Here is a 13,387-nt window from a genome sequence, read left to right as displayed (position 1 = left end):
GGACTTGCTTATTACATGTCGCATTACAAGATAACCCCCTTTTTAAATTTGCGTTAGGTCCTACGCCTTGATTCCGTGGAAACAGTGGCAACACATTCTGACCGTAAGGGGTTTAGATATTAGCAGACAGAAAGCTAGTGAAATATCCGAACAGAAGGGGGCCCGAGGAACGATGACGTGGAATTGTATGTGAACGTTATAGAAATGCAACAGAATGCTTAAATAAAATATAAGAAATACGTGTTTAAATAATAATGGCTCATACAAATTCATCGAAGGTTTGTTACATGGTCATTATTTTTATGAGGCAAATAAATTGGTAGTTATCATATTCAGAAATTCTGGGGCTTTTTATTGACCTTTCCCATCGTCCGGTATTCTAGAATCTAGAAAACTCGACGGTTCGGAAACAATGTTTTTCCGTCCTCATGACAGGGGAAATAGAGACACCTACTCAGTTGGGTCCCTTAGAAAGATCTAATCTCAATCACGGGAGTGAATGGGAGCCAACTGAGTAATGTCTTCCCACCCTCACCTGAGGACGGAAACAGATACAGTTTTCGAAACGTCGTTTTCTAGTATCTAGAATACCAGGACGATGGAAGCAGTTTAAAATCCCAGTACTTCTGAGTGTTATACACCATCGTCAGAAACATTTAAAACTTACCAGTATCATATTGTTAACTATTTTAGCCTACTTACCTTCGTATGCGATCTCCATCCTGTCTGTGTGTCTGTGCATTCTCCCATCAACTTTGGATTCCTGGGTCAATTTGTGAAACTTCATAGTAACATAGCCCATCCCAACGGCGTAATTCACAAATCCCCCCACCACTCTGTGTGTCTGAATATATATCTATCCAATCGTTGCTATACAACGGCCCGGTAAAACCCCCTTATCGTTTCTAGGAAACAGCTCAGTAAAAACGTTCCCGCGGCAACGAATACATGCTACAATAGAATAAATGTTACATGTGTCATTTTATATGCGGTCCGCCTCTTATCCAAGGACAGCCTGTGGCCTGTCTATGTATTTCACTATCGTTGCTAGGTAACAGCTCGTTAAAGATTTGGTCGCAGAAACGAGAGATTGTTGAAGGCGTCTTTTTTTATGCGGTCCTTGTGGTATCAAAGGCAAGTAGGTGATTAGTTCTGTCCAGAATTTGTTTAAATATTTCATCAATCCACAAATCATTAATTAAAGAAACTTTCTTAGTGTCCGTTGCTTAACTTGCTAACTAATTCTATGGAGTACAAACTCTCCATTCAGAAGCTATTGGGCACTTGAGTTATTAACAATTTCTCCGGCTTTATGGAACTCTGTGGTTCAGTGCCTTGTTCACAAGGACCGTGAATTGTTGCTATTCAAAGCCAGATGAATTCAGCACCTCTCCCAGCCGATTTATTTAAGATCAATATTAATTTTATCCTCCCATTTACGCCTAGGTCTTCCAAGATGTCTTTAATCTTACGTTTTTCCCGTATGAACTTTTAAGCCCTTCTTGACTAGTTCAAGCGCGCTACAAGCCCAGATCATCTCATCGTCTTAATGACATGCGTTTAGAGTTACACGTTATGAAACCTTATTTGTGCGAATTTTCCCCATTGTGTTGTTTATTAATCATATTTAAGATATGAAATGTTGGTTTCATATATATTGTCACGTGTAAGGGAGTACAAGTGACGAAATGACGGGTTCTAGTTCGGATGATTGGATTTATTAACAGCTTGGTTACAGGCACTCTCTTGATTACACTCTAATACACAGCGCTTTCGCTGATTTACATACATCTTATAATCCACTGCACCTCTGTACACATAAAGTCTTCTAAATCACACTTTAGATCTTCACATGTCTTCTACGAACTCTCAAGTATTCCCAATACTCTCCAAATACGCCATCCTCAATACTCAACACTGCTCGTAACTGCTCTTAATTCATACTCAATACTCAATACTGGCTGAATAGCGTTTGCTGCTCCTTATATAGTCTCGGCGCGGAACACATAGAAAACACATTTCTGCTCGGCAACAGATATAAGTATCGCTGTCAGGCGTGTCTACCCACGCATTGCCTATCAATGGACGCCCTACTGTTGCGTGACTTCACAGCCTAGTGGGGAGGGATGTTTACCGAGCGTCGCGCAGCAACGGGATGAGTGGGGGTATGTGACGTCACTCGCACTTCCTGTTGCGCTATCCAAACGTTCACAGAGTTGTCGCCTAGCATCGAGCCGATACAATCCGCAACTCTCACGTTGTACGCGTGCCCCGAGGCCTCTGTGGCTCATCAGTTCCTACATAGAGCAAATACGCCACAATATTTACTTTTTGGTTTTGTGATGTAAACTTACCTATCTGCTTAACAGTGCGTGTAAAATTCACTCATCTTGGAGGTGAGCGCATCATATACCGACATAAAAGCTTTGCCATTCCGTCTAAAAGTTTACAGATCATATTACTAAAGTAGGTCCAAGCGAACAAGCTTATCATTCGACATTCAGCGAATTTTATTTCCGAGAGTGATCTTGTGCTTTAGGTCAGATATGCCAAGCGTATTTAATAATTCAATTAAATTCTTATTTATTTGCATGTTAACTCAACAGTCCAAGCACCAATTACAGAAAGAGTAACAGTGAAAGACAAACAAAATGTACAAAACGAGGCCATTTATAATATCTGCGTGATAATAAAGTAGTAATAATAACAAAAATCAAAGTTATAATTTAGGAGGTAATAATATAATGATTCGATTCTTGTTTATTTACACGCAAACTTAACGTTCCATACGCCAATTTCAAAGTTAGCACGAATACATAAACAGAAACATAGCAAGACACTTACAAACAAAATACAAAATAAGACAGTTTATATAATAATAATAATAATTCCATGAACGGTGGAAATTATCATTAACAGGTTTGAAAAGTAAAATAAGTTCATTTGCAAAGGGTTTATGCCATTATGCGGCGAGAAAGGATAATATTCATACATACATAGATACTATTAAATCAATTATTACCTCATAAAATACTATGGTATGTAGACCCGTTGCTATCCAACGACAGGGAAAAAACGACTAGACAACGGCCGTTATTAGCCAACAGTCCATGAACAGCAACAGGAATGGTGTTCTCTGTGACGTCTGTCGAGATGTCATAAGTGGTACAAGTTAAAGCTACGGTCAGTCAGTACAGTAGAGTGAGTTGCTTGGTGAATGAATAGGTTAGTTGTGGGTGTGTCGCCAGCTGATAGGAACGTGAGCATAGAAGAAGAGGACATTACTTGGGTTTGTCATCAGGCAACGAGTGGTGAAAATACAGCATACTGAGAATACTTAGCATATGCTATAGTGAATTGCAGAATGTAAATTAGCGATAGCACATCTTTCTTGTAAATGCTGGTGGTTTATAACTGTAGATACACTACATACCACATATAATTTTTTGAAACAACACAAAATCAAATAAATGGCAGGGCATGGAATTGCCTCCTACTTGTAGGTTACTTGTGGTCGTGTATAGTCCCTTTAAAGAGAAAGAAATATCTGTCAATATCTCAAGTTATTACAACATTTAAAACAAAATTGTAAATATATATACTATCTCTGCGTTATCATAAAAGAAGCTGTATGATGGCTGCAATGTAAATCAAAGGAAGGATCATTTCCTAACTGAGGCAATATCCCATTGCCTGGAGACAACGTCTATCGTGACCAAAGTCTTCGTGTTTTCATCAGTCCCTCCTTGCATACTGTCCATATAGTGATTCACCAACAGTGAATTCTGTATAGCCTAAATTACCAAATATTGCCACCCGTGTGTGAGCGATCTCATTCTATCCCTGTTTATCATTTAGATAGTCTGTATACAGAAGAATATAAAAGAAACTTGTAGTAAAATCCGTAAGGGTAAACATTTGTCCGATAATTTTCCTATTCAAATGGTTTGAAAGAAGGAGATGCTTTATCGCCAATGCTTTTCAACTATGCTTCAGAATATGCAATTGGGAAGTTCCACAAAAACCAGATGGGATTTAATGTCACACATCAGCTGCTGCTCTATGCTGAGGATGTGAATCTACTGGGTGATGATATAGATAACATTAACAAAAACACACAAATTTTAATTGACGATGGGAAGGAGGTTTGTCTAGAAGTAAACGTAGAGAAAACTAAGTATATGGTGCTGTCTCGTCACCAAAATAGAGGGCAAAATCATGACGTAAAGATAGGTCACAGATGTTTTGAAAATGTGGCACAGTTCAGATATTTTGGAAAGACTATAACAAATCAAAACCTGATTCAGGAGGAAATTAAGAGGAGATTTAATTAGAGTAATGCTTGCTATCATTCAGTCCAGAACTTTTTGTCTTCTCGTCTGCTGCCTAAAAACATAAAAAATATAATATACAAAACTATAATTTTGGGTGTGAACCTTGGTCTCTGACATAAATGGAACAGAAATAAGTATTGTGACATGGAAGGCGCAACGGGAGGTAGTGGTCATGTGAAGTCTGTGGTTTCGCGAGCGACGTCACATACCCCAACTCTTTCCAAAGGACGCAACGCTAGTGTGGCGTCCCCTTTCCCTGCGGTGACGTCGCAGAAAAGCGACTGTGTTGTTATCAAAGATACCGCAGTTGCTACGCAGCAGGAGAAAACTCTCGACAGCATTGCTGGCAACACCGATAAACACGGCGTCAGGCAACAGCGGTACCTATCACGTAACTGTTTTCTGTGTTGTCCGCGCCGATGCTAAATAAGGAGCAGCGAAAATTATTCAGAAGTTGTTAGTGATTAGTGAGTGTTTAGTGAACCAGTTATTAGTGAGTAACGATAAACCAGTCAGTTGAATTGTAGTAGTCGCAGAGTTCAGTTGTATGGAGTGCATAACAGGAGAAATATTTGAGATACTGCCGATGGCAGTAATTATGAGATTGTAAATTGTGTCATTGTGAGTGTAATGAAGGAGCACAAATGTGTGCAGAAGGTATATGATGAAGGAGTACAAAGGTGTACTGAGTGTAATAAAGTGTACGTAATGAAGGTACTATAATCTAATACTGATATATGTCATGAATGGAATATTGTAAATGTAATAAAATATAAAGTGTAACTAAGTAGCAAAACTAGAGGGTTCCTGAATGGATTCAGTAACACCTGCTATTAATTACTATAATTGAAAGAACCCCTCTAAGGTTCAAGTAAACGTAGCATTTGGTATAATAGAGTAAATGTAAGAATAATGTATGAAACCAGTCTAGACACGTTACTAATAAAAGCTGTTATCTTAGTCACCCGCATGGGACAGATGACATTATGACTCTGATGTCGATGCGAGGGAGTAAACAGTCGCTCTAACCAATTAATTTGATTAAGGCGACCATATCAAAGTCTGAAAGTTAGGAATTGTAACATGTCGTGACAAGTGTGTGTTATAGGTCTAAACTGGGAAGATGAGCTGACTCACGTTCACGAGCGCAGATGTTTTGTAATAATGGTAGACGCTATGAGTGAACTTCGTTCAAGCCAACGCCCAGATTGGTCCTATAAATACATTAGCTCCAAGTAGCTCCAAGTATCATATCTATTGATCAATCTTCAGACGGCGAAGCTCTGCCGGTTTTCGGTTCGAGCCTTTAATCTGTAAACTTTCCTGTATCCTATTGGTAGTTGGAGTTGTATTTCTACTGTATCTATCGTATTTACCATCAGTGTATCAAGAGAAAATCTTATTAAATAACATTCTTATATTATGCAACCAAAAGACTTAGACCTTTTGCGTACCTACGAAAGGTATCCTGAAATTCTACGTGAGCCTTCTCTCCGGTGACTTCACCACCTCATCACCGGCGGCAACGACATCAGCGAGCTAAGGCCCACTTCACCACTTCACCACTTCACCACTTCATTACTTCATCACTTCATTACGTGAGAGCGAGTGTAATAAATTCGCTATATAGAGAAGGACGTGAAATTATTTGTCGCGTTATATACCCAACACGTGACAATATATTTTAATTATCCTATTACAATAATTTGATCAGGAATAAATTGTAATTAAGGCCAATGAGGTAATTAAAGTCACAAGCAACGTATTCTAAAATCCGCGTTCTAAAAAAACGTTGAGTCATGTTCTCACTCTTGGTGCAAATATGATGCGAAAATATACGTGTATATTCATAAATATTAATTTCTAAACGTGAAAATCGCGTCTTCATTGTGCACGAATATCTTGGATTATTCGAGACACCTGTGTGCAGTGTGTTGAGGCATAAGGATTTTAATACAAGCAATGTTACAGAAGTGTTTGGGAGGGTTCAACCGGGTCTTGTAGATAGATTATCCTGGAATACTTCCCCACAAAATGTTTAGCACGAACAAGTTCCAGTATTATACAGGTTTCACATTCAATTGTCTTCTGTCGCCTGTCTCTTCACAGCACATCTATATATACAGATAAATTTCTTGAAACGACGAACTTAGAATATTCTATGCAGTAAGAGAACCAAAAAGCTTACAATTTTGCGTGTAAGAATAACAGTAGACTTGTGTTCCTGTTGCAGCTTTAAAAGAGAAATAGTCGGGCAGAAATCAGAGGCGAAACATTCATCAGCAAAACGGAGATGCTGTCTGGCAACAATACTCGTATCTCTTTCACGTGATGCTCGGCTTCTTTTCGCACCACCAAAACTGTAAATGTTTATGTTGTCTGTACCATCACATCAGGAACGGTATCGTGATCAGCGGTTCGAATGATGACGCTTACGGTATCACGACGACGACTTCACAGCGACGAATGGCAGGATGCCGGATGAATTATGAATTGAAAGGCATTTAGAAGTAACCGGTAGTGACGTAACTAAGGTACTATTCCGGCATTTGCCTGAAGGAACTGAGGCAAGGACGAGATATATTAGTCAAGTTTTGGCCTAAATTAGAACCCACCATCTCCCCAGTAAAGGCCTAGATCTTTACCGGCAGACTAACCTTTCAGGCGGAATAGTTGGTGGTTCACGTAAATATCTTTTTTATTTTATTTGTACGACATATCACAGAGTTCCAGTCTGTTTGCATTAATATCTTCCGGAACAAGACACCGTTAAGTCAGGTACATAAGTATCAAAATTTCGGAGCAACTACACCTCCATTTTCAGGATATTATTAATCTGTATATGAGAACATAAAAGGCCGTACATTTTGTCTGTTTGTATTCTTGAGCTACCTCTCAGATCGGGACACTACATGATAAGATTTGTATGACTCTTTATGCACTGCAGGTTGCCATGAATACGGTATATATTACAAAATAAAATTCCACTTGCGATTTAATATTTTAAATTATATGAATATAATACTTCTATATTAAAATTCATTCATTCATCAGTAATCTGTCAGACGACAGGTCCACAGTCTCTTCCAAAACAGTTCCTCCACTTAATGCGATCTTCTGTTTTTGGAAAGAGACTATCCAGGAAAAGTGATGATGTGGTAGTTTTTCCATTTGCTTTCCACATCGCAGTACAACAACCGTTCAAACCACTCTGATCATGCCTGTTGCTATACGAACTTGAACCATCTCTAGCATCATTTGTTCTGTGCTTCAAGTCGCTGCTGATGACGCTGCTTCCGGCATCAGTTTTTGGTTTTTGATGTCTCTCTTCGTCTGATGCCTACCCTTTGACCTGTCCAGTAAGGGAGGCCATGCCAGTAGCTACACTACCGCTGGTATAGCTCTCAGGTTCCTTGGCATACTCAAACCCCCTCACCACGATTAGGCGGAGACACCAACGAGGGGGATATTAAAATATTGTACATTAATTTCAATTCTGCGACACAATTCATATAGTTACTTCTAAAGGAATGCGTCTTTCTTCCAAAAAAAAACTTAAATCTTACATTGATTTCTTTGTGGTAGATTAAATTCTGGCTCCTCTCTACTTTCCAGTAAACGAGTGTAATTTTACACTACAACAGAAGATTCAATACATCAATTAGCAAAATTAACCTTGATATATAATCTATTTTTACGTATCATATTGACCTATTAACATCAACTGACCTCCGTAGAAAACAGGCATAAAGCCAAACAATTATTGTTGCAGCTTGATACAAAACCCATCCTCCCACATATATAGTACATCACTAAGTATCTAAACAAGGGTGATAGAAGTAATGAACTTGGAGTTTAAAAAATTGGAAATTCGTGCCTGGTTAAACCTACAAAACTGATAACAGAGCACGCCAAGTACACGGCCACTATACCCGGCTGTAACATGACATGTGCCCACATTGAAGTGAAGTCGGCTATCTCAAAAATATTGGGAAATTACTACATAAATTGGGTGGGAATCACTGACACAAACATGTGGTAAGCCCTTTCCTACTCAAAGGGGTTTCCAACATAATTATATAAAACAATATTATTGATAACAAGTGACATGCGAGTTTCAATTTCGAGGAAATTTCGAACAAAGTATCTACCGATATATAAGACATGTAGCAAGTGGCATAAACCAAAGCAGGAGCCTTTGCCGCAGCAGTGAGAAGTCTCAGCAAATCCGATAAGGTAATAAATAATAGATACTTATGTTCTCTTAAATTCATTACGTATTGCCTTCCATTCCACTAAGTAATCTCTGACTAATTTTTAGATGTCAAGCCAGTTCTAACTTGTTGAAATATTAACCCCTCTGACGCTGAATCGGGTAAATTATGGCTGGAATATTAATCCTTCTGGAGTTGAAGCAAGGAAGTTGTGGCAGAAATATTAATTCCTCTGACGTTCTAAAAAGGAAATTCTGGCTGAAAAAATAATTCTTCTGACGTTCAAATAAGGAAGTTAATATAAGGCATTACTGGGAATTCGCTGTACAAATATAGACGGAAAATAATATAAGAAAGCCATAAACTAACATAAAGATAATAACCTATTTCCTAATCTAAGTAGGTTCTAATGTAATAACAGCCAGCGAGTATCTCAGCAAGAAATTAGGGATATATAGATTATGTAGCAATTACGAAACGCCAAACCATGTTGGTTGCCACTGGAGCGGGGAATCCCAACAGCTTCGAGAAGGTAACTGTCATTTGTTATTATTCCTGTGCTACTGCCTGAGACGACATACACGTACGTTCTGGACTCTTACAGTTTAAATAATTAAAGCATTTCAGTTTACTGATACCACACATGATATTCATGCAGAATTCCTGACGCTCTGTAACTACAACTAACTCATGTACCAGCAGTTGCCTGAGTCTGCTAATAACGTTCCGAAGGCGAGAGAGATATGGCCGCCTGTGACCCAGTGGTCAGGGTAAAGGGATTCGTAGCGGCTTCATGTCTATGTCTGCCGCCTTAACGACTCGAACTAGTGACAAATTCATGTTATTCAATACACAACCAGGTATGCAGTTACAACTGCGGTATGGCGAAACGCAGAAAAATTGAACATGGCCGACCATGAAACTGAAAAATATTTTGATATTGGGATCAGAATGAAACTATTATTTCAGGTAAAGTGTTGGTGAAGATGAAGACACAGCCTCCGTCGAAACAGTAGTGAACATCTAACACGAAAAAAACAGAAATGACTCCGTCGTGAAGATCTTAAAACTCATTCCCTTGTACACTGCTCGCTCGTACGGGACTGATTTGCGTGACGTCACATCCATGACGAGTTCTGACCGAGGCTATCACCGGAATTTTCTGTTAGCCACTATAATCCAGATCTTCCGTCTCCTCCCCATGGGGTGCAGGGACCGCGTGATAAAGGTAGAAAAGAAATTACAATGTCCTGATACCTTCTCGTAAACATGTGCCTGAGGGATATAATGGGAAAAAGTCCAGTTTCAATATCAACGAAATTCTGGCCACAAGAAAACAACAGAAGGCGCAATATATGTACACCACATCACAGGATGTGTTAAAACACATCCTGGCACACGTGTCAGACAACTACAGAATTTACATAGACTATAGAGCTGAGAGGTTATTCTCAAGTCACACATTTGCTGAAATAGAGAAATTACGCGAAATATAATCTGGTTTCTGCAACACGCAGTGTCTGAAAGCCATTTGTGGGCATCTTGAGAAATCCATCATACCAAGGATACCCCAGAAACTCCAAGTTCGCTACAATGAGGACTGCCATGTTCCTGTTTGCAATTTTGGTCGTGCTCGGCACCTTCATCGCACAGTACCCTGCAGGTAAGCTAACTTACTGTCACGTGTATGAGTGACTATAGAAGGGGGTTGCATTGGTAATTGTTCGTATTGATCTTTCACAATTCTTAATTACAAGAAAATTTTGCCTCTCCCACGGCATACAGACCGGTATTTGAGCTGATCACTCTCTTATCCAAGGGGAACCGAGGGCTCTAAAATACGTGGAGCTGTAACTACACTACCCCATACGTCACCATTTCGTGGTGCTTAAATAATGTAGCAGAGGGATAATTTTATATTTCCCTTATAATCAATGTGAATGACGAAATGAAGTATAGCTCTATGCATTCTGAACCTCGGTTCAGGTTCAGTCCCCCGCCATTTTCTCCCTGAGGAAAGAGCCCTCGGCACCCACTGAGTAGGAGACTGGGTTGTATCCAAGGTACACTGAACGTTATAAAGAAGAGAAAAATTAACTTCCCTCTGGCGGTAATTGAACCCCATTCCTTGGAGTTGACGTTTTCACGACAGTATCTATAAACTTTACTATTCTCTGGGATGTGGTTCCATCTAGTCTAGAAGAAACACGTGTTTCCGAAGTCTATATGACCTCCAACCTCAGTGCTTAAGTAAAAGTCAAGCAAGAAAACCGGCATTCAGCAAGCAGCAAGCAAATTTCTCAGCTTGCTTTTCTTTTCCTATACACCTCACTTCGTGAAACTGAAAAAGGAGGCACTGTATTCTTCTGTAACATCGGTAAGCCTCTGTCTGACTGCCGGCGTTACATCCAAGATACAGAACTCTCCACACCATATTCCTTTATCATGGCGGAGATTTTACCTGCGTAACTCGAAACAGAAACAAAAATGGGAGGTTCTTTCTTATCGGTAGAATTTAATTTCTATTTGCTCTATGCTGAGTATTGAAAAATAGCCTTCACAGCCATCCTTATTTTGCTCCGTTTTTTATAGAAGCGGCCTGCGATTTCCAGCAATGTTGGGTCACATGCCAGAGACAGTACACTATCTATTTCGAGAGGGCATTCTGTGACGGAGGTACTTGTAAATGTGGTAAGTTGTGTGGATACTAAGCGCTTCATCATTCACTGTGAAGTAGGCAAGGACGTTTTCAAGCAAGTCCTCTCAATTAGTCACTGTTCCGAATGCGCATGTACATGCCCTCAAGGAGGATAAATCTAATGATACAAAGGATCCCTGTATGAAAATCCGGAGCGTGTATTCCATAAACACCCGAAATACTGCAACGTACGTGTTTTGTCAGGTTTTGTTGCAAAACCCAGTTCGGAAGTGACCACTAGGAAGGAATAGACGTAGGTGGGAGGATAATATAGAAGTGTATCTTAGAGCAAAAGGAGGGGGAGTATGGACGGGCTACAACTGGCTGAGGATAGGGATCATTGGAGAGCTCCTGTGAACACGGTAATGAATCATCGGGTTCCATGAAATGTCGGGAGCTACATAGATTCTAAAGAAGGACTCAGTTTCTTGAAGTTAATAAATTGTTCGGTTATTAGTTAGTTGTCTGTGTTAGTAAAGTTAGTGTTGAAATAGAGACAGGAAATTTTCTCAAACCCAAAACTATGAATGAGAGTTTGTACAAAATGAATATTGATAATGGAGCAGTAAATTGTGCCAAAGTTCCCATTGGACATGAACCTGTGTGGACACCAGAGTTGGTGTTAACACTGGACAGTGAAGAAGCCATTTTCCACGTCAGGGATCAAATTCAGACTCAAGCCTCTTCAACCCTATTCTAGTCACCCTATTCACTAAGGTATTCTAGTCCCTTTGAAGCAGCAATATTTTTGTCGATCCTTAACCAGTATCAAATTTTCCTGGCAATTATACAAAAGAGTTACATTTTGTGTCTGTTTCAGTGTACCGGACATCATAGTCACGGAATTTCCCGTTAATTCTCAAATGGAGACGAGCAGCTGCAGAAGGACCACTTCTTATTCTCATGGGGATTACACACGCACACTTTTGTTCACGTTAAGCTTCTAAGCTAAATATCTGCTGTAACTACTGCTTACTGACTGTTTAAGTAGTTTAAATTAAACATTGCATATCACGAGGCATGTCTATTTCACTTCACTTCTAGTGTTATATTAAAAATATAATTACATATGATTTAGAATGTGAATAACAATAATCCAACGAACTTTTCTATTCTTACCTGTTTGCACACAAACCTGTCACATCCTTTCCTCATTTCTTCCATGCATCCGTCTGGAGGGACTAAAGAAAACTACGAAACCTTGGTGGCCTGATCACAGGAACTCGCACATAAGAAACTGAAACCCACTCACTCAGTTACGACGAGAAGTGAACACTAAGATACAATGCTTGTCTCATTCTTAACGGTGAGTCGCTTTCAGCAAAAACTGCATAAGCACGAATATAGGGCGATCTGCCACTGTGACAGAGCGGATATTCTCGTGCTTATTTATTTTTATTTTAGTAGTCATTGAAGGTCGCTTTAACATTGTTCTCCCTCCATTCATGTCTGCCTCCAATCCTGCAACAGTCCAAGCGCACTTCATGACTGCTGCATCCCCTCTGTACATGGGCTCCACTTATGTGTCTAGAGCTCCCTGTCTGCACAAAACTTGAGGGCCTGTACACATCACAGTGTTTCTCCTTAAGCAGCTCACTGAATTATGAAATGTATTCACGTCTCTTGGGTTCAGATATGTTCCTGAGCATATACACGTTTTCTTTTCAATCTAACACACCGCTTCTTTCGTTGGAACTAGGAAACTTTTAAGCTACCTACGTACAACTTTAGATACATTTCCCGGCATTAGGATATTACTGATGTCTTTGTTCTCACTATTCTAGTATTTGTACAATACGTGAAAATACAACATCGGACATAACACATGCCCCCAGTTTCGATCTATCTACCTGACTGATAATTTACTTGTGGGTCTCGCCAGAAAAGGCGGTAACAGAGGGATCAATGAGCCGTATCTTTCACCAATTTTCAACTGTCACAGAACTTCCTTTATATTAACGACAAAGTGCGTCATATGCACCACGATTTTAGAAAGTTAGGAACTTGGAGGTGCTACTCAAAATGTAATGGCCCAATATGTAACTTATTATTATCACTCGAATTTGGGGGGGGGGCACGCCCTAGCGTTGTTGGTTGAGGCGCTATGCTAGAAACCGGAAGGTCGCGGGTACAAATACCAA

At 39.7% G+C, this 13,387-nt stretch overlaps 1 protein-coding gene across 1 annotated transcript; it reads left to right on the top strand.

The window, feature by feature from the left end:
• The first annotated feature begins 3,974 nt into the window (after positions 1–3,974).
• Positions 3,975–12,264, top strand: LOC111871493. Its single transcript, XM_023864653.1, has 4 exons — positions 3,975–4,086; positions 8,527–8,570; positions 10,066–10,211; positions 12,067–12,264. Exons 1-4 carry the CDS (start codon positions 3,975–3,977, stop codon positions 12,191–12,193), a joined length of 429 nt encoding a protein of 142 aa, XP_023720421.1. The 3' UTR covers positions 12,194–12,264.
• Positions 12,265–13,387: the final 1,123 nt, after the last annotated feature.

Source organism: Cryptotermes secundus, unplaced genomic scaffold (assembly GCF_002891405.2).
Source record: "Cryptotermes secundus unplaced genomic scaffold, Csec_1.0 scaffold585, whole genome shotgun sequence".
Classification (NCBI taxonomy): domain Eukaryota; kingdom Metazoa; phylum Arthropoda; class Insecta; order Blattodea; family Kalotermitidae; genus Cryptotermes; species Cryptotermes secundus.
Note: the sequence above shows the minus strand (reverse complement) of the source record. Positions and strands in the feature narration are given on the sequence as shown.

Bases quoted from the DNA above. Each gene is read 5' to 3' on its own strand.
- LOC111871493 (XM_023864653.1), top strand. From the start codon at position 3,975: ATGCTTTTCAACTATGCTTCAGAATATGCAATTGGGAAGTTCCACAAA. The intron at 4,087-8,526 runs GTGATGATATAG...AAACCAAAGCAG, and splicing joins TGAGGATGTGAATCTACTGG to GAGCCTTTGCCGCAGCAGTG. The intron at 10,212-12,066 runs GTAAGCTAACTT...TGTCTGTTTCAG, and splicing joins CATCGCACAGTACCCTGCAG to TGTACCGGACATCATAGTCA.